Below are 22912 nucleotides of genomic sequence, written 5' to 3'. Positions count from 1 at the left end.
CATCCACTTGACTGTGAATGGTGTGTCAGTGGCAGATCTAACCATCCAGGGGAGACAGGGACCAGGGAGAACCCAGGATGTTACACTCATCCCTCTAACCAAAAAGTTTGAGGTGCTCTTCCCTAAACTGAAATTGAAGCAGTAAGACTCACTTCACCTGTTGGGAAACAAGCTGTGTCACATGTCAAGGGAAGTAAACACACAAGGGTAGGGGAAATGGCAATAAGGGATGAGAAGGAATACCAGGTGTGCTCAGTGTGTATGCCTGGGGGCGTCATTCAGCATTTTCGAGACGCTATTCTGGTAACCACAGAAGAAACAGGGTGTAACCAATTGCAGATTGTTGAACTTATTGGGACAAAAGATGCCTGTCGTCTGGGTGCAGAGGTCTTTTGGATCATTCCAGAGACTAGCACAGAAGGTTGAGAATACCAGCCTTGCTCTCATGGAGTTTGAAAAAAGTCCACAATCTGCAACATTGTCCTCAGAACAATTGTGGACCCCAGGTTGAGAGCTGAATGGTAGGTCTGAACCAGAGACTGAGAAGTTTCTGTGACAAGCTGGACTATGGCTTCTCAGACTGGGTCCATAGGGTTGAGAACAGTAGGGTCCCCTGAAATGGGTCAGATGTGCACTACACATCAGAGACAACTACCCAGGCGACTGTATATGAGGTGCACAATCACTCCCTCCCTCCCTCTCCCCCCCCCCCCCCCCCCCCTCTCTCTCTCTCTCTCTCTCTCTCTCTCTCTCTCTCTCTCTCTCTCTCTCTCTCTCAGGTCATATGACCCTCCACCTGTTCGGATAACAGTAGCTGTAGGGGTCCCAGAAGTATCAGCATAAGAGCCTCCAGAGGCTAGAGTATTGAATCCTAGCAATTAACTGGTGAAGTATTCACAGCAAAGTGCCAGAGTTTGAAGCACTCCTAAAAAGCAGGTAGGTAGGTACAAAAACTGAAGTTGACAGCAATTTGTGGCCACTCCAGCCTACTGCTTTTTATGCTCCTTTTTCCAGATACGTATTTATAGTCCACAACAGGAAAAGCCTCTTCTTTCAGCGGTAATACTTCACAGGATAATTGGTTGTTTTTACTTTCACTACTGCTAGAAGCACTATCACTGTTTTTGTATTCCTGGAAGACACAGCCCATAATTCATTTTGTAGGAGGAAACTCTAGCTTTTGGTGGTGGGAGCTACCAGGCTTATTTGAAGAATAATGGACTTCTTTGAGCATTTCTTTGAAACAGGAAGTTCATGCCTCTGTGTTGCTTTGCCGCCCCCCTCATTATCAGGCAGTTTCTGTAAGTCATGATCTGGATGAAATGGGAGCATGAAACCCACCCTTTGTTTTCAATGGAGTTTGCTGAACTCTTAGTCAGGGTTTGCTTAAGAAGATAAGGAAAAGTTATATTCAGTTGATACATCTCGCCACGCTGTTTTCGTTGATTTGAAGAAGCTTACATTCAGCTGTTGGAGGAGATGGGAGCTATTAGGGAAGGAGAAAGAATGAAATATTGTCCTCTCATACTCTTTGATAACACGTAAAGACAGGTGACTGGATATCTTCAAATATGGCAAGGCAAACATAAAGAACCAGTCTTCAAATATCAACAGATCAAACCATGCACTGTTACTCCTGTTATAATGGCTTCCTTGTGGGCCACCTTCTTGCGACGTATCCCACATATGCTCATATTTATAAAAGACATATGGAGGAAGCAGTTTACTATCGGCATTTGCTGCCATCATTATCAAAACACTAGATTTCGATGAATCCATCACTTTTTCAGCATGCTTACTACCTCGTTTTGTAATTAACTGTTGCTTGCCAAGATCATGTGACATGTTGGTTTAGTCATTGTTGATTATGTTGATAGGTGAGAGACTTTCCAGCATTATCTGTATATTAGAGAAATTTATTCACACACACACACACACACACACACACACACACACACACACACACACACACATATATATATATATCCCATGTGTCCTTTTTTCCCCCTAAGGTAAGTCTTTCTGCTCCCGGGATTGGAATGACTCCTTACCCTCTCCCTTAAAACCCACATCCTTTCGTCTTTCCCTCTCCTTCCCCCCTTTCCTGATGAAGCAACCTTGGGTCGAAAGCTTGAAATTTGTGTGTGTGTTTGTGTTTTTTATTGTGTATCTACCAGCGCTTTCTCGTTTGGTAAGTTACAGCATCTTTGCTTTTTATATAAAAATTACATGCTTTTCTATACCCTAATTTGAATATCATGAACAGCTTTATCTCAAAGTGCTGGGTCATAATCACACCTTTCCTGTTTTTATGCGTTCTCGGCATTGCCCGAAATCACACTGCACAGTACACAGTTTTGTAAAGACTGACATTATTTAATAACTTTACACGAAAAACTCAACAAACTTGTACATGAATTGTCTCAATGCTATAGGCCACTGAGCTTTTTGACAATTGCAATTATAATACTTTCCCACCAGTTGCAACAATACAAAGTTTCCACTTGACAATGCTGCATGAACTTTCAGCAGATATTTGTCTAGGTAAACAATCAATCTTAGAGAAAAATCATGGAGCACGATAAATACAATATCATGCTTAACCCTTTCAGACCTGATTTTTTATTTACTTATTAAAAAAATATCTGACAATATTTTTACATTCAGGTGACTATCCTGACAACATTTTTCTAAGAAAAAATTTCACCTGATCTCTAGTTTTCTAGATATTTAATGTACACAATTGTGTTCATCAGGTCTCGAGCTTCATGTCATACATTACGGAAATTAACACTATGGATCAAGTATGCCACCCTTTATTTCGCTTTAAAACAGAAGAAACAATAAAAATAATTCCAAATTACAGTTCTTATTTAAACAACAATGGTCAAAACACTGACTTTAAAGTTTCGCATGAAACTGCAAAAAAAAATTTGTCCTTTTGGAGACATAAATGTACTTTACATTTTCTGCACTGAATTCTAGAACGCCCTGTACATTTTGGAAGTTTGCAGCGAATTGGAGCTCCTACATCATGCAAAGGCAAATGATCAATGGAATCAAACTGTATCTCTGTAGCTGCTCATAATTCTCCTCTTCTTCTTGGTATTACTCTGATGTCTGAAGCCAGTTCTTCATCAAACAGACACGCCCTCTTCTTTTCAGTCACTTTCTTCTGGCACAGTATCAATCCATCTGCTACCCTGATATGAAAGGAAAGAAGGTCCATTTGCTTCTTCTTTTGGATAGAAGGGTTGTCTGCATCTTGTATGCCAACCAACTTTGCACGATGGCAAAGTCAACAGCATGAAAAATCATACGGAAAGCCCATTTTCGAGATCTGATGAAAACTCTGTAGTAGCTTGTCAATTGATCAAATGGTTCCACACCATCCATTGCATGATTATATCTTCTCACTATTTCAGGTCTTTCTGCTGTCAAATATTTATGGTGTTTTTTGTCCCAACACTCAACTTTATCCACTGAGCCTTTACCAACAAAGTTTCAACACAATACAACTGGCCTATAGTCTAACCATTTACACATGGTAATGTCATCAGCACTAGTGAATTCTTCCCACTAACCTCTGGTTTGTTTCATTATTGTTTTATCATCTGAAAAAGGCAAGTTCTTTCTGTATCTGTTTTGATGGACAGTACCTGCTGCATTGATACCTTGATACAAAAGGAAATCATGCACTATTCCACTCTTTTCACATGAAGACTTTGATTCCCCATGGACTTGGTTTCCCCTTGACACACTGCTTTGCAGAAAACTTCCCAGTGAAAGGAATAATTCCTTCACTGACACCAACATTCTCTTCTATAGGAAGTTCACTGCAGCATTTTCGAACGGCTGAGTAAATTGGCCTGACTTTGTAAAATTTATACTTATTTTCAGGTGGCTTTTCCAGATTGTTCACCAAGTGTAAATTTGTTCGTAATTCTAAAAATCTGTCTCGTGACATGTTTTCCCAAAATACATTTACCTTCAGGCTTGCATCCCAATACATTCATAATCTGGGAAATTTCAAGGTGCCAGTCAATATATGCAAACCAAATAGCATCTCTTATGCTTGAGGAGTTGTCTGCTTGAATGAGATTTTGCCTCGTTGTAATGCATAAATATGAGCATGTGCTGCCATGCTAGTGAACAAATCATCTGGTATATATCTTTTGAAGTATTGCATTGGAGAACACAAGAGAGATTCTTCGAAATTTGGAGCTTTGTATGTTTCTGCAATGGTACTTAGAGGCTTGCGTTTCAATTTTATGGATTCTTTAGGTGTCACCATCATGTTGTCACACAGGTTATTCAATTCTGGGTTGTTTTCATGGCATAAAAAGTTCATTTCATCATCCACTACCTCTCCATCATCTTCATCTTCAGATATGGTGTCTCTACACACATCATTCACACCCACTTTATTTGCTCCAACACGTCTTACTATTTGTGGAGCCTGCCTTTCAATAAGTGGTACACTGTCATCCTCATCTCCTCTCAAACTAATGTCAGAAACGCCACCATAATCAAGTCCCAATCTTTCTCCACAGAAAGATATTTCTTATCCATATTTGTAAGTCAAAAGCCAGCAATATAAAATAAAATCATATGTACAGGTCAGTTATTCTCCTTTCTTGCTGCTGATACTGAAATTAATTGAAAAATTCCCATACGTAACTACCATAGCCATGCAAATATAGCTGACACACATTTTAGGTTATTTTTTCTATTTTACACCATTAAGGACCTGTTGTACACAAATGTGTACATTAGTCTTACCTGATACATAACACAAATATGAACTGAATAAAATTGCTGAAAATTCCACTGAAAGAATGTCTAATGTTTCCAAAAGAAGGAAATCACACAAAACATTCATAAACAAAACCCACAATGTGACTATTATAGCAATAAAGTCAACAAGTAATGGCTTCCCACAGAGAGACAGCAGCAGAGAGTATATTTTGCTATGTGGTTCACAGACTGCTCACAAGAGAGCAGCAGCTGCTGGAGAATGGCTAAAAGAAACATACACAAATGTGAAAAGTGGGTTTGGATGCACCTGACATTTCTTGTCAGCGAAATATTAGTGAACAAACTTTATGTACACAACTGTGACCACCAGGTCTGAAAGGGTTAAAATAAATGGCATGCGAAAGTGAAAATGAGAGGCTATTCGTCACTATGCAGTGGTACAGAGCAAATAAACGATACTGTCCAAAATCCCCTCCACTATCTGAAGTCACCCTGGTTGGTGGTACGTTAAGTTCTCATCCAACAATTGAGTGGGATAATTATAGTTTTTTAGTGGTGGGTATAATAAGACAAACTGTGAAACTTTTTAGTATTCTCTGAAAACTTTCTAGAACCAATGTTTCCGGACCTCACTCATCATGCAATAAATTGGATTTAACGACAACAAAACAATGTTTCATCTTTGAGGATGTCCAGATCGAAAATGATATCAATGACTAAGGGGCAGTTCCAGCAACAAAGATGATCAAAATGCAAAGGTCTACAAAAACAAATAGAAAGATTTGTATGTTCATTAAACTGATAAAGAAGCAGTAGTGTCATATCTCAATGACAGAATTGAAACTTGTGTTCAAGACGTGAGCATGTCAAAGAACTATTGTTCAAGTTTAAAAGAACAGTTGACTGTTTACTGAATGGGTATATACATAGTAGGAAAGTTTATGTTGGGATGGGCACTCCATGGTATACAGTCACTATAAAGAAACTTCAGAATAAACAGACTCTACCACATAATAGGTGTAAAACAAAGCATAGGACTATGGATAGGGGGATGCTAAATGAAATGTGTTTAGCTGTCAAGAGAGCAATGCATGAAGCTGTAGCAGAATACTGTCAAAAGATCTTTCACAGAATCCAAAGAAATTCTGTAATTGTGTAAAGGCTGTTAGTGGCACCAAAGATAGAGTCCAGACCTCAGGAACAAGATGGGAACTGAAATTGTGGATAGCGAAGCATAAGCAGAAATGCTTTACTCCATTCTCAAATATTCCTTTACAAAGGAAAAACCAGGAGTATTGCCCAGTTTAATTCCCATACCACTGAAAAGGTGAATGAAGTAGATATTAGTGTCAGTGCCATCGAAAAACAGCTAGAATTGTTACAGTTGTAAAAAAGTGCAGAACCCAGTGGATTTCCTATTAGATTCTACATTGAATTTGTGACTTGGCTCTGAGATCTCTCTGACAAAAAACTGTGCCCAGTAATTGGACGTAAACACAGGTCACAATCATCCATCATAAAGGTAGCAGAAGTGATCCACAAAACTACCATCAGATATTCTTGACATCTGTTTGTTGTAGAGTCTTAGATCATATTCTGAGCTCATACATAATAAGGTGTCTTGAATAGAATAATCTTCTTCTTGTCAACCAGCAGAAAATTAATCGTGTGAAACCCAAAACACGCTTTCCTCACACTATGTCTTTGAAGCCATGGATCAAGGCAGTTAGGTAGATGCAGTATTTCTGTATTCCTGAAAAGTATTTGACTTGGTACCACACCTACATTTATTAATGAAAGTACAGTTGTAAGGGGTATCAAGCAGAATTTATAACTGGATTGAGGTTTTTTTGATAGGGAGGATGCAGAAAGTTATCTTGGATGGAGTGTCGTTGACAAATGTAGAAGTAACTTTTTCTATGCTCAAGGCAAGTGTGTTGGGACCCTTGCTGCTCATTTTGGAAACTAATGACGCTGTTGACAATATTGATAGTACACTCAGACTTTTTGCAGTGATGCAGCTATCAATAATGAAATACTGTCTGAAAGATGCTGCATAAATATTCAGTTCAGATCTTTACCCGTCCTAGAGTATTGCTCAAGTGTGTGGAACCTGTACCAAATAGGACCAACAGGGGATACTGAATGTATACACAAAAGGGCAGCATGAATGGCCACAGGTTAGTCCGTCCATGTCACAGAGATGCTGAGAAAACTGAACTGGCAGACTCTTGAAAATGGATGTAAACCAACCCAAGAAAACATGCTTACAAAGTTCCAAAACCAAGCAAGATGGTGCAGTGGTTAGCACACTGGACTCACATTGAGGAGAATGATGGTTGAAACCCACGTCCAGCCATCCTGGTATAGATTTTCTGTGAGTTCCCTAAATTGCTTCAGGCAAATGCTGGGATGGTTCCTTCGAAAAGGCACAGCTGATTTCCTTCCCCATCCCTCCCTAATCTGATGGGACTGATGACCTCACTATATGGTTCCTTCCCATAACTCAGCCAACCAAAGTTTCAAGAAAAAACTTTAAATGACAATAAGGAATATTTTATCAACCCCCAAAAACATACATTTTTCATATTAGGTGCATTGTGCTGCCACCTACTGCCATGTATTCGATATCAGTCCATGTATTCGATATCAGTGACCTCAGTAGTCATTAGACATTGTGAGAGAGCAGAATGGGGCACTCCGCAGAACTCGCAGACTTCGAACATGACCAGGTGATTGGGTTTCACTTGGGTCATACGTCTGTACAAGAGATTTCCACACTCCAGGTCCACTATTTCTGATGTGATAGTGAAGTGGAATGTGAAGGGACACGTACCTCACAGAAGCATACAGGTCGACCTCATCTGTTGACTGACAGAGACCGCTGACAGTTGAAGTGGGTCGTAATGTGTAATAGGCACACATCTATCCAGACCATCACACAGGACAAACTGCATCAGGATCCACTGCAACTACTATGAAAGTTAGGTGGGAGGTGAGAAAATTTGGATTTCATGGTCAAGTGGCTACTCATGAGCCACACATCACGCCGGTAAATGCCAAATGGCGCCTCGCTTGGTGTAAGGAGCGTAAATATTGGACGACTGAACAGTGGAAAAATGTTGTGTGGAGTGACAAATCACAGTACACAATGTGGCAATGCGATGGTGACAATGCGATGGCGGGGTGTGAGTATGGCCAATGCCCAGTGAATATCATCTGCCAGCATGTGTAGTGCCAACAGTAAAATTCAGAGGCAGTGCTGTTATGGTGTGGTCGTGTTTTTCATGGAGGGGGCTTGCACTCCTTGTTGTTTCGCATGGCACTATCACAGTACATGCCTACATTTATGTTTTGAGCACCTTCTTGCTTCCCACTGTTGAAGAGCAATTTGGGGGTGGCGATTGCATCTTTCAATATGATACAGCACCTTTTCGTAATGCACTGCCTGTGGCTGAGTGGTCACACAACAACAACATCCCTGTAAAGGACTGGCCTGCACAGAGTCGTGATCTGAATCCTGTACGACACCTGTGGGATGTTTTGGTATGCCAACTTCATGTCCGGCCTCACTAACAGACATCAATACCTCTCCTCAGTGCGCAGCACTCTGTGAAGAATTGGCTACCATTCCCCAAGAAACCTTCCAGCACCTGATTGAACATATGCCTGCAAGAGTGGAAGTTGTCATCAAGGCTAAGGGTGGGTCAACACCATATTGAATTCCAGCGTTACCAGTGGAGGGCGTCACGAACTTTCAAACAGATGTCTGGATCACGGTGGTGTATATCTCACTTCCATAGGGATATTTAGGACAAGATTAGATTAATTGCAATACATGCAGAGGCACTCAGACAATCATTCTCCCCTTGCTCCATAGATGAATGGAAGGGGAGAAAACTCTAAGAACTGGTATAATGGGACTTGCCTTCTATGTCAATGATTTCTCTCAGCACTGTAGTTCTATGTCATTACATTCAGTAGAACATCATTTTTGAGAGGTCATTCAGAAGGAGTAACTATAGTTAATCACTGAAAACATCCTGGCATGTACACTTTCACAGAATTTGATCCCCCTACCTGCATCCTGAATTATATTTGGATATCTAATATTATATTAAAATTCATGGAGAAGAAGTAAAAACTTTGAGGTTCCCCGATGACATTGTAATTCTGTCAGAGACAGCAAAGGACTTGGAAGAGCAGTTGAACGGAATGGACAGTGTCTTGAAAGGAGGATATAAGATGAACATCAACAAAAGCAAAACGAGGATAATGGAATGTAGTCAAATTAAATCGGGTGATGCTGAGGGGATTAGATTAGGAAATGAGACACTTAAAGTAGTAAAGGAGTTTTGCTATTTAGGGAGTAAAATAACTGATGATGGTCGAAGTAGAGAGGATATAAAATGTAGACTGGCAATGGCAAGGAAATCGTTTCTGAAGAAGAGAAATTTGTTAACATCGAGTATAGATTTAAGTGTCAGGAAGTCGTTTCTGAAAGTATTTGTATGGAGTGTAGCCATGTATGGAAGTGAAACATGGACGATAACCAGTTTGGACAAGAAGAGAATAGAAGCTTTCGAAATGTGGTGCTACAGAAGAATGCTGAAGATAAGGTGGGTAGATCACGTAACTAATGAGGAGGTATTGAATAGGATTGGGGAGAAGAGAAGTTTGTGGCACAACTTGACTAGAAGAAGGGATCGATTGGTAGGACATGTTTTGAGGCATCAAGGGATCACAAATTTAGCATTGGAGGGCAGTGTGGAGGGTAAAAATCGTGGAGGGAGACCAAGAGATCAATACACTAAGCAGATTCAGAAGGATGTAGGTTGCAGTAGGTACTGGGAGATGAAGCAGCTTGCACAGGATAGAGTAGCATGGAGAGCTGCATCAAACCAGTCTCAGGACTGAAGACCACAACAACAACAACAACATCTAATCCCTGGAAGTGGTAGACAACAGTTGCTTTGTAGGACTGCTGTTTGAGCACGAACTGATACGGTTATCACACATAAAGCACCTCAAGGCATCTTGCATACAGAAATTATATGTTGTATGCCTTCCTGGAAACATTTCTTGGTGATCAGCTTGGCAGGTAAAATATCACATCATTTATTTTTAACTCAGTTCCAACTATGGATGAGTCACTTAGGAGTTAACAGCACCTTCTGTTTTAAAACCACTAGACCCTGTGCACCACATCTGTATTGGTCATATTTACCTCACACATGGCTATATACCGCCCTCAGAGCATCTGCATAGCGACCCTACCCGTTACAGTCCCGCCACATCTTTGAGGCATATCCAAACTTATTTGAACAATGGAAAATCCAGGATGGAATGCAACAGTACCAGAGAAGGAAAGTTGCTACTCACCATATAGAGGAGATGCTGAGTTGGGATAGGCACAACAAAAAGATTCACACAATTAAAGCTTTCGGCCATTAAGGCCTTTGTCAGCAGTAGGCACACACACACACACACACACACACACACACACACACACACACACACACACACACACATATAAATGCAACTTGCACACACATCTGCAGTCTTAGAGAGCTGAGACCACACTGCACTGCGTACAGCAACACCAGTGCATGATGGGAGTGGCGACTAGGTGGGGGTAAGGAGGAGGCTGGGGCAGGGAGGGGAGGGATAGTATGGTGGGAGTGGCGGACAGTCAAGTGTTGCAGTTTAGACGGAGGGCAGGAGAGAAGGTGCGGAGGGGGGAGGGGGTAAGTAGCGGAAAGGAGAGAAGTAAAAGAAATTAAAAGACTGGGTGTGGTGGTGAAATGACGGCTGTATAGTGCTGGAATGGTAACAGGGAGGGGACTGGATGGGTGAGGACAGTGACTAACGAAGGTTGAGGGTTACGGGAACGGGAACGTCTTCCACCCTTCCTCTTTTTCGGCAAATCCTACAGCTTGTATTATCCTCTTGATCCGACTGCCTTATTGTTCACAAAACTCTTCTGTTAGCTCACTGATGATGACGATAAAGGAACTAGTAATCATGCTGTTGAGTGCCTACAAAACTTCATTCACCACCACGTCAGCACTTCTCTGACTGCTTTAAAAGTATAACCAGATTCAAAACCAGTAGGGAAATCTTAAGAATACTTTACCATCATAAGTTTTCATAAACTCAGTTCAGTGCTCCATGACTGGAAGCTGCAGAACTCTTGATAATACATGCAGTTTTCTGCATCTGCTGTAATAATGTTGCTTCTTTATGCGTAAGGCAGGACTGCAAGTAGCATAAACTGTTTACCCCCTGCGGGTCCAGGGGTTAGAATAGGCCCGCGGTATTCCTGCCTGTCATAAGAGGCGACTAAAAGGAGTCTCTCACGTTTCGGCCTTTATGTGATGGTCCCCTGTAGGGTTTGACCTTCATACTTCCAAATTTTTCTGAAGAGTGAGCCAATTGGGGAAGGGCGCCTTACATGGGGCATCGTGTCCATCATGCACTGAGATCTTTAGCCTGCTTTCTCCTCGTTGCATTGCAGTCTCACTCGCTCTTCATCTCTTGGGCAAGGATACGATCCTGGATGCAGTTTCTGCCATCCACTATGCTGTGTCGCTTTCTGCGCTGCCGACGACCATGGACTTCTTTGCATGTGATATCCAGCACGGGAGCCAGTCCATAGTGGTGGGGTCGCCATGTACCCTGTTGGTTGTAGCCCCCTGACCACACAGGGATCGCTCTGCTGATGCTTGCACCATTAACTCCCCACGTATGCCAAGGAGTAGATGCCCATCTCCCTGGGGCATCAGAAATCCCGGCAATGGCCAACCTGCCAGGTGGCCCTTGCTGGGGCTGGGTGGCACCCGAGGGGAGGGTCCTTGGTTGGTTGGTTTGTGGGATTAAAGGGACCAGACTGCTACGGTCATCGGTCCCGGAGGGTCCTTGGTTGGAATGGGTGGCATCAGGGCGGATGACATGCAGTGAAGTGTGGCACATCTCTTGCTGGTGGCCAGCTGCCAGCGGTATCTAAGTGTTCCAGGGCTCAATTTAATGCAAACACGTATGACCCCAAATCGTTTCCCTCTCCGGCCACACCATGGGAGGAACGAAAAGCTAAGAATGGCAGCGACGCTTATTTGCCCCGCTACCTAGTATGTACGAGAGCTGATGGGGAATCCTTTGTGTCCATGAAGCCTCAGTTCTTTGCAGAGCATTCAGAGGACAAGTTTGGGGAAGTGGAGGGCTTGTCCAAATTGCACTCTGGGTCAGTTTTGATAAAAACCGCACCCTCTGCCCAGTCACGGGCATTACTCACTTGTGGCAAGTTGAGGGATGTTTCAGTAACCAGCATGTCCCATAAGAGTTTAAATATGGTCCAGGGTATTATATTCCACAGATACCTTCTTTTGCAGTCTGATGACGAGCTGCGTGCCAATTTAGAGTGGCAAGGTGTTCATTTCGTCTGACGCGTTCATCAGGGTCTGAGAGATAATCAGATTGCCACCGGTGCCTTCATCTTGGCCTTCAAGGGTGATACATTGCCTGAGAAGGTCAAGGTGATAGTCTACCGCTGTGATGTCAAGCCCTATATCCCTCCCCTGATGCGGTGTTAAGTGCTGGAAGTTCGGCCATATGTCTTCCCACTGTACTTCCAGCCTCACATGTCGAGATTGCGGACGCCCATCACATCCCAATACTCCATGTGCCCCGCCTCCCATCTGTGTCAACTGCGGAGAGCATCATTCAACATTCTCACCAGACTGCAGGATTTTACAGAAAGAGCGGAAAATCCTGGAATATAAGACCCTGGACTGACTGTCCTACACTGAGGCTAAGAGGAAATATGAACAACTCCATCATGTGCGAATGACTTCCTCTTATGCTGTCACTACAACAATGATAGCCCCATCAGTTCAGCGAATTCCAATCGGCTCCCTGAGCCCTCTCGACTGTGGGGGGGCACTACCCTCCCTGTCGCTCCTGTGCCACCTACTTCGGGAACAACACCTTCCCCACCCATTGGGGACATCCGTCCCCACTTTGAAGCTGGAAAAGCGTTGAACTTCTTCGGTTCCTCTCACCTGGAAGGGGTCCCTTGGGTCCCTCCCTTCCCAGGTTTCCACCAGTGGGAAGGATGATGCCTGCCAGTGGCGTAAGTGCCCACAAGCAGCTGGTCATAGGGCTTCATGATCCTCCTTGGTCCCGGAGACTGAATCAGTGAAGCCCTCCCAACCAGTGAAACACAAGGAGCAGCGAGAAAAGTCCAAGAATAAGACCTCTAAGACCAAGGAACTTACGGTGGCGCCCACCCCACTGCAACCTACAAGCTCTGTGTCTGAGGATGGGGTGGATATTCTGGCGTCCGCTGAGAATCTACATCTCGCTGGACCCTTAGACAGCATGGAAGTCAATTGCACAGGTACTCAATCGGTGTCAGCAGGTGATACAGCGGCATAATCTGCCTCCTTGGTCCCTTCTCGCCTTGTTTGGCTGCGGACAATGTCATCCTCCAGTGGAATTGCAGCGGTTTTTTCCACCACCTTGCTGAGCTCTGACAACTTCTCAGCCTTCGCCCTTTCTTCTGCACTGCTCTCCAGGAAACTTGGTTTCCGACAATGCGAACCCCCGCCCTCTGTGGCTATTGACGTTATTATAATAATTGGGCAGCTTATGAGAGTGTATCTGGTGGAGTCTGTGTCTACATCCATAACTCTCTTTACAGCGAGTGTGTCCCTCTTCAAACACCTTTAGAGGCTGTCGCTGTTCGGGTGTGGATGCCTCAGGATGTTACTGTCCGCAGTCTCTATCTTCCACAGGATGGTGATGTCCCGCAGCATGTATTGGCTGGACTGATAGCCCAGTTTCTGCCACTTTTTCTGTTATTGGGCGACTTTAATGCCCATAACCTTTTGTGGGGTGGATTGGTGGCAACAGGCTGAGAAACTGTCATTGAGCAAGTGTTGGCACAGCTCGACCTTTCTCTTTTAAATGATGGTGCCATACTCAGCCATTGACCTTTCAGTCTGCAGCCCTGACCTCCTACCATTTGTCCAATGGAGTGTGCATGACGACTTGTGCGGTAGTGACCACTTTCCAATCTTTTTGTCACTGCCCCAGCATCACTCACCTGGGCACCTTGCCAGATGGGCTTTGAATAAGGCTGACTGGGACTCGTTCACCTCCATTGCCACACTTGAGCCTCTTTCTCATGCCACCATTGATGTGGTGGTTCACACGATCACCACTGGCATCGTTTGTGCTGCGGAATCTGCAATTCCCAGTTCTTACGGGTCGCCTTGGTGGTCACCAGAGATTGCTGAGGCGGTTAGAGATCGCAGGTGGGCCCTCCAGCATCATAAGCGCACCCATCATTGGAACACCTCATTACCTTTAAACAGCTCCGTGCCCGAGCCCAACACCTTATATGCCGACGGAAGCAGGAGTGCTGGAAACGGTATGTCTCCACCATTGGCACCCATACCTCTCCATTGCAGGTTTGGTGCAAGATTAGGCACCTCTTTGGGTCAGTGTACCTGGGCTCTCCCGAATGGAGCAGTCTGTACTGAATCATACACGATTGCAGAATTCTTAGCAGAGCATTATGCTCAGAGTTCTGCTTCTAGGAATTACCCACTGGCCTTCTGCTCCCTGAAAGAGCGGTTGGAAAGTCGGAGCCTTTTATTCCATACGCGCCACCCCGAATTGTACAATGCTCCATTCAGTGAGTGGGAATTCCACAGTGCCCTAGCCGCTTGCCCTGATACGGTTCCTGGGCCAGATCGCATCCACTATCAGATGCTCAAACACCTCTCGGTGGACTGCAAGCGACACTTCCTCAACCTTTTCAACCGTATCTGGGTTGAGCGTGAGTTCTCCTCTCAGTGGTGGGAAAGCATTATCATCCCGGTGTTGAAGCCTGGCAAGAACTCCGTCCCAGGGTCAGTTCTGTAAAGGTCGCTCTGCCACCGATAATCTGGTCTGCCTGGAGTCTGCCATCCGCACGACATTTGCCCGCCGTCAGCATCTGGTTGCCATCTTTTTTGACATGCGGAAGGTGTAAGATATGACATGGCAACATACATCCTCACAACGCTTCATGGGTGGGGTCTTAGGGGGCTCGCTCCTGCTTTTCATAAAATTTTCTGTCGCTTTGTTCCTTCCACGTGTAAGTTGGTTCCTCCCGAATCCAGGAGAATGGGGTCCCACAAGGCTCTGTCTTGAGTGTCTGCGTCTTTTTAGTTGCTATCAGTGGGCTAACTGCAGCTGTGGGAATGTCCGTATCGGCTTCTTTGTATGCTGATGACTTTTACCTGTACTATAGCTCCACTGGCATTGTGGTTGCTGAACAGCGACTACAGGGCACTATCCACAGGGTGCAGTCTTGGGCCATCACGCATGGCTTCCAGTTCTCGGCTACCAAGACCTGTGTCATGCATTTCTGCCAGCATTGCAGTGTTCACCCTGAGCCATGGCTTTATCTTGATGTTGAACCTCTTGCCGTAGTGGAGACGCATCAGTTTTTGGACTTTCTTTTTGATGCCTAATTGACTTGGCTCCCTCATATTCGGCAGCTTAAACAAATGTGCTGGTGGCATCTTAACGCCCTTCATTGCTTTAGTCACACCAGCCGGGGTACCGATCGGTCTACCCTTCTACAACTGTACCAGGCATTGACTCAGTCCCGTCTCGATTATGGGAGCATGGCTTACAATTCGGCATTGCCTTCCGCATTGCTGTTAATTGACCCCATACATCACTGCAGGATCCGACTCGCAACTGGAGCTTTCCGCACAAGCCCTATAAACAGCCTACTTGTGGAGGCTGGTGTCCCTCCATTGCGGATCCAGTGCCAACGACTACTGGCCACTTATGCTGCACATGTTTGTTGCTTGCCTGGGCATCCAAATTACCGTCTCCTGTTCCCCAACTTGGTTGGCCATCTTCCAGAACGGCATTCCCGGTCAGGGTGTAAGATTGCGGTTCGCATTCGGGCTCTTCTCTCTGGGATTGAGTTTTTCCCTCTCCCACCTCTTTTCCTGGCCCATGTACGTATACGCCCATGGTGTGTGTCTGCCCATGCCTTTGGCTAGATTTGGCACAGGGCCCAAAGGCCTGCTCAGGTGAGACCTTCGTTTTCTGTAGTGTCTCCCTGAGTGGTTTACGAGCTATCAACCAGTGTTTTCCTCGCTGTTGTTTGGTGATGGCTATCCAGGAGTCCATCCATACTCTTGCCCGTTGCAGCCACTCCGTGGTTTTTATGTGGACCCCGGGTCATGTTGGCATCCCGGGTAATGAATCTGTTGACACGCTGGCCAAACAGGCTGTCAGAGCACCGGCTTTGGAGATTGGCCTTTCGGAGTGTGATTCCGTTTAGTTTTGCGGCAGAAGGTCCTTGGTACCTGGGGTGATGAATGGCACACCCTGCCTTCACCCAACAAACTTCAGATCGTCAAGGAGACTACTGGTGTGTGGCACTCGTCCTTGTGGGCCTCTCGCAAGGACTCTGTTGTGCTCTGGCGGCTGTGCATTGGCCACACCTGGATGACATAGTTGTTTATTGTGCCGCGAGGACCCGCCTCTGTCACTGTGGTTCAACATTGACAGTGGTCCACATTTTGTTGGACTGTCCGCTTTTAACTGCGCTCAGGCAGACGTTTGCACTGCCTGATACGCTCCTTGCACTTTTATCGGATGATGCTGCCATGGCAGGCTTAATTTTGAGTTTTATTTGTGCAGGGGGCTTTTATCCCTCGATCTGAGGGTTTGTCTCTTTCTTTTGTGTCGAATCTGGCCTTTGGCCTACAGTTTTAGATTGGGCTTTTTAGTCTCTCTCTTGGTAGTTGGCTTTTCCTTTTTTTGTTTCCGTGTTCGGCCAACCACTGTAACACTCTGTATTTTTAATTCCTCTTTTCTGGAGATGGCCTTTGTAGTCTGATCCCTTCAACCCCCACAAATCAACCAACCAACCTAGACTGTTGAGGTCAGAAGTGCATAGTATCTTATTAATTCATGAAGTTTTACGCAGGCTTGTGTTAGATACTTTCATTAAAAGAGACCTTTGTCGCAGGGTTGTCACGATAAATGTGATTAATTTGTATTACTACAGCGCATATTTTATAACATTTTTTTGTTTGTTTAGATAAGATAATCATGAAAGGGCAGTTAATCATTAACAGTATAATCTCACCTTTTCCGTAACAGTCTGACAATGTTCAGATAGTTCTCCATTTCCACACTTGTAGAAATCTATTGGTTTGAAGGTAAAGATGTCAAGTCATCTATAAATAAATTTTCTTCGTGGTTGTTCAACAAGGAGTAAATAAGGTAAACATTTGAGAGTGCAAGATCAGGAGAATAAGTACAGCAAGGGATGATCTCGATAACTGCTTTGGTCATATCAGCACCTACAGGTAGGCATTATCGTGCTGTAGTAGCACTTGGTAGTTTTTTTTCCTTAGATTGTGACTGAAAAATGTTGCAGTTGTTGGCAAAAAAAGTTAGCTGCAATACACACACACACCTGGGAAGCAGTTCGTAGTAAACAACACCCAACACTATATAATTTTGAAGGTAACGTAAGGACAGTCAGTGTCAACAACAATAATATTGGACAGGAATAATCAGTAAATAAAGTGATAACTCTCAAGCAAATGTCTAGGTAAGGCCTTTCATTGATATTTTGAATTAGAATATGCAGTGCTCCTACACCCAAATTTGGAACTAGCACATTGATCGCAAATGTTACACATGATTTTACTTATTACGCATATACAGTATTGTAAGTCCAAAATTAAGTAGACAGAACTGTCAGTAGCAATGGCTGTATTCCGGTTGGGCATCGAGTTGATGCAGTTCAAAGTCTGCCAATTATCTACATCTACACCTATACTCTGCAAACCAGTGTGAGGTGCATGGCAGAGCGTACATCCCATTTTATCACTTATTAGGGTTTCTTCCTGTTCCATTCATGTATGGAGCACAGGTAAAATGATTGTTTTAATGCCTCTGTGTGTGCAGTAATTATTCTAAATCTTATCCTCATGATCCTTGTGTGAGTGATACAGAGGGGGTTGTAGTATATCCCTAATCAATTAAAGCTGCTCCTTGAAACTGTGTTAATAGACTTACTCGGGATAATTTAGGTCTGCTTCAAGAGTCTGCCATTTCAGTTCCTTCAGTATCTCTGTGACATTCTCATTAAACAAACCTGTGATTGTTTGTGCTGCCCTTCTCTGTATATGTTCAGTGCTCCCTGTTAAGTCCTGTCTGGTACAGGTCCCACACATTTGAACAATATTCTAGGATTGGTTGCAAGAGTGATTTGTAAGTAATCTCTCTTGTAGACTGATTGCATTTCCCCCCCACTGCTTTACCCATGACTGAACCTATGTGATCATTCCATTTCATATCCTTACTAATTATTTGTATGAGTTGGCCGATTTCAACAGTGACTCATTGATATTAGTCATACGATACTATCTTTTTTTCTTTTTTACATTTTGTGACATGAACAGTTTAGCATTTCTGAACATTTAGTTGCTAATTTCTGCACCATGCTGAAATCTTATCAAGATATGACTGAATATTTATGCAGCTTCTCTCAGATAGTGCTTCATTATAGATGACTGCATCGTCTGCAGACAGCTGATTAACATACAACATGAACAGCAAGGGTCCAACACACTTCCCTGGGGCACACCCAAAGTTACTTCTACATCTGTCAATGACTCTCCATCCGAGATAACATACTGTGTCCTTCCTACCAAAAAGTCCTCATCCAGTCACAAATTTCACTTGATACCCCAGTTATCAGGTAAAGTGACATGCACCGCTATGGATTAAAACGTGTAAATGGTATTTATAAGAGTGTAAGGTGTGTAGCTTTGATGTTACCTGGTTAGGTGCAGATCAGTAGTAGGGGTTGCCAGTGACAAGTATCTACTGCACATTGAGGGAAAACTTGGGAGCATTAAGTGTTTCGAACTGTACAGGCGACTGCAAGTTCTTAGAGGATGCACAAGAGTAGTCTAAAAAATCAAGGAAGTAGCTCCAACTCTCGACTTTGCATTTACATTGTGCTCCACAAATAGACATAAAATAACTTCACTGGATGAAACTTCCTCATTCTACAGTATTGACAGTTTTTGTGTTGATAGCCATGTTTTGTAGGTGCATAATACTCCCAGCTCATTCTGTTGTTGAAATAGTTTAGGTTGGGGGTTTGTGTTGTTCTGGCCGTGGATATCACTACAAAGAGATAATCATATATTTGTCTGCCCATACTCATAACTGTTCCTCTGTTTTCAGACAGTGTGTCTTTATTTGTGATTGGATGAACCATACATTACTCAAGACATGAAATAAGACCTCTTTGTGTATATTTAAAGTTACGGTTAGAAGCCCTAAACCCCCCTTTCATTTTTACGTGGATCAGTAATAGATACCATATAGTTGAAACATCTAAAATGGTTCTTGAAAGGATGGACAATAGTTGAAGGCCAAAGGAATGGGGGCAGTGGACCTCATTGCAAAGAAGAAAGTGTGGACAACCTTAGGAGGTCTGGGAAGTGATGGATGGCTGGACTACAAGTACAGTAGCACGATTGAAGGAAGTGGAATATGGTCAGTGAGAAGTGGTGCCAGCGATAAAATACTCGCGTGATGGCCATAATGATGAATATAGTACATATTGTTATTCCTTGAGTCAAGGACAAACTGAAGTGGCCATCTGTAAGTAGTAGCCTAAAGAAATACATTGATGATACTGCATTCCCATATGGTTTATCAGGTTTCAGCCATTCTCCTTTCATACATTAAGTGATAGATTCCCAGTCAATACAAGCACAAGAAAATATCCCCAGAGGCTCTGTTGCCTCACACAGAGCTGCATGATGAATAATATAAATTTTGTTCCTCTCTGGAAAGACTTGCACTGTGATTCTACAATCAGGCAAGTGAACTAATTCCAAAGTAAGGAAGAGTAAACTCCAGGTGTGTGTTATAAGCTAACCACTTTCATTCCAAGAAAAGTTTCAGGATCTAAAAATAATATCCATCTCTAAGTCTCAGATGTAGTACATGTTGACTACCACAAGGCTGTTGGCAGCCACAGCAGAATCTTACACATAATGCCTGGTACTGAAACATCCATCACTATACATGCAGCATTCAATGTGTTAAGACAGAATTTGTGCTATTGAGACTTTCGTAAGCCCCAACTCACCACTTGATTTCACAAGTTCCATTCTTCTTTCCTCATTGTGGCTGCAATCTTACAGCTACATCAACAGTTCTTCCAATATGCGTGGCACTATCACTTTAAAAGTTGTTATGTAAGAAAAATGTTGTCTAGCTCAAATTCTAAGAGTAGAACAGTTTTGGCTTTGGCTTCCACTAATCAGCAGTATTTGCTTATTGTGAACCTTCTGATGAATCTACATTTCAATAGAGTTAGAGTACAGTTAGGAGCTAAATGTCCTCCCATAAAGTACATTTTGCAAAATTATGAAGAGATGAAGAACCTATTATAAATGCTAAACTAAATCATAAAACAATGAACACTTATGTTTGTTGACAATTCCTGGTTACAGGCATTGGTAAAAACTCAAGATGATGATGTTGAAACATACCAGTAATTACTAACACATTCACTACCATGAGGCCACAGCACAGCAAAGCAAAGTATCACACTCAATACAGTAGTGTCCTGGGTGAAACATCCGTCTATGCGTGTGACAGTGTGTTAAACCACAAGAGAAAAACTACTGTATGAATAAATTGACAATGAGTGTAGTGTGCAAAATCTGAAGAATTAAAGAAATCAAAGACATGAAACTACAGGATGGCTTTTAATGGTTGGATTATAAAGTTTGCAGAAGATGTCACAAGCAAGTCCAAACTACATCTAACAAATCCAGTCCGATATTTCATAAACTCTCATTTTAACTGTGTCACAGTAATAAACAATATCAAATTCTTGTAAATCCAGGAATACTGTGTCAATCTTGGCCACCTTCATTTACTATCCTTTTGATATTTTAGTTGAATGGAGTGTGAAAAGTTTCACATCTTTGTCGTTCAAAGAATGCAGGTTGAAACCCAAAGACAATATTGGTTTTTCAAGCAGGTTATAATATGTTTTGTAGTTCTGAAATTGTGCGCACCTGCTAGCGACTCTTCTTGAAAATGGGAATGACCTGCTAGTATCTCCAATCTCATGGAACACTACATTGTTCCAGACGTAAAAGAAACTGCTGGTAGCAGGAAGCAAAACTCAATGCAATTATAGATACTGGATATGAGAAACAATTTTGAAAGTAACAGTAACTTAGAATAGAGACAAAGAAATGAGAGTTATAATGCAATATTCTTCAAAGTAAAAATCAGAACACAAAAACAATTACTGGTAAAAGACAAAAATGAGAACATAGCAATTATATAATAATAAAGGAGTTGAACACCCTGGAGACACACTACTGCCAAAGATGAATCTGGATAAGCTCTGTAGGATATCAAGTATAGAAATCAACAACTTTGTGGGTATTATCACTTGTTATAGAATGCTGTGAGAAATAGAAAATTCTTATATTTCTGTTGAGAAACAGTTGTCTTGCTCAAAAAATGCAATTATTAAAGGTTAGTGTTTCATTTCTCATGCATTTTAGGTGTTTAAGGCAATGAAAAATATTGGAGGCACTAAAATTTGATTATAAATCTGCCAGAGGTGTTAGAGAAACCATTTTAGTGAGAAAGTGAATACAGAGACCCGAGTAACTTATGGTTGGCTTTTTGTGGTCAATTTTGAAACAGAGCATTAATTATTAATGGGAGTGAAAGAATGTGGCTGTTGAAAGGGGGGGGGGGCAGACCTTTATTAAGGGGAGTAGTCTTTCAAGGACCACATAACTCTTGATGAGCAAATTTGATGTAGTTTTCAATGAAAGTGACAGTTGAAAAAGCAATCAGCAAGTTGTTAACTGTAGGTATGGGGCAGAGCTATCAGCCTAATATGGAGGGGAGGGGAGGGGGGGGGGAGATATTCAGGAGCTTCTAAATGAAGGAATGCAACACTTGAATGAAATATCTTAATATATTTCTGATGGATGTAACAAGTTATGTAGAAGATGCAGAGGTACACAGTAAAGTTTGCTTGCACAATAGCTCTATGGTTCTGGTGACAAAAGTGTAGTATGTAGAATATGATGAAACTCACTCTCGAAATTTAGTACCATTACATGTTTTAAGGTGATAGTAGCACGTTAAAGGGTCAGAAAAATCTACACAGATTAGTATTAAGGAGGTGACAAACTTAGCATCTAATAATTGGAGTATGCTCTGAATATCAACATTTCAGAAATTAAGAGAACCTTTCCCTTGCAACATCAAAGATTGAAATCTTCTCTACGTCTCAGTACTGATTTCTTGTAACATGGGATTTAACTTCCTCTCTGTTTCTATGAAAAGTTAATTAGAAGCACAAAATCCCTAATTAATCATTAGATGTATATTAAGTCAAACTTTCATTTGTTTCAGATTACTTAATGCATTTGCTGAAGAGGCGGCCAACGAAGATGCTATTTATTATATGGGCGAAGCACTGCGGCGTGGTGTGATAGATTTGGATGTCTTCCTGAAACAAGTACGCAGCCTCTCACGTAAACAGTTTATGTTAAGAGCATTAATGCACAAGTGTCGTCAAAGGGCAGGACTTGCCGGGTAACTCAGTTGGTGACATTAAGGAGTGTAAAGAATTTTTCTTTATGATGGTAAAGTAACTGCTCAGATGTCAAGTGTTTCAGACAGCCACTGTATCATCATGCAGTAATGTGTACATTCTCATATACTTGTTACAGGTGATATATTTATACATGTTGTAATGCCTTTGTAACTGGAGAAATACACGATATTATACTGGAATGGTATTTTATTTATAAATATCCATAACATAAGCCATTTTCATGCTTTTAACTCCAATTACTTTCCAGCCCGATCAATCCAGTTTTCCCCACACAATGGAATGTTGTTGAAATGGAATCTGTAAAAAAATAATTAAAATTGTTTTAAGTAATTTTTCTATATACAAATTAAAGGAACTGAATTTTGTAAACAATTTGTACAGTACACACAACTTTGGGAATTAAATTTTAACTGCTACACCACCTCGATTCATGCTTCAAAC

General features: G+C 42.4%; 1 protein-coding gene across 3 annotated transcripts in view; it reads left to right on the top strand.

The window, feature by feature from the left end:
• Window positions 1-22650, top strand: part of LOC126255978 (tumor susceptibility gene 101 protein) — a 177506-nt gene extending 154856 nt beyond the window's left edge. For all 3 annotated transcript variants that reach the window (XM_049955444.1, XM_049955446.1, XM_049955445.1), the window contains one exon: window positions 22267-22650. In XM_049955444.1, the coding sequence (XP_049811401.1) occupies window positions 22267-22453 (187 nt within the window). In that variant the 3' untranslated portion in view covers window positions 22454-22650. The remainder of the gene's footprint in view (window positions 1-22266) is intronic.
• Window positions 22651-22912: the final 262 nt, after the last annotated feature.

This window comes from Schistocerca nitens, chromosome 1, assembly GCF_023898315.1.
Source record: "Schistocerca nitens isolate TAMUIC-IGC-003100 chromosome 1, iqSchNite1.1, whole genome shotgun sequence".
Lineage (NCBI taxonomy): Eukaryota > Metazoa > Arthropoda > Insecta > Orthoptera > Acrididae > Schistocerca > Schistocerca nitens.
Note: the sequence above shows the minus strand (reverse complement) of the source record. Positions and strands in the feature narration are given on the sequence as shown.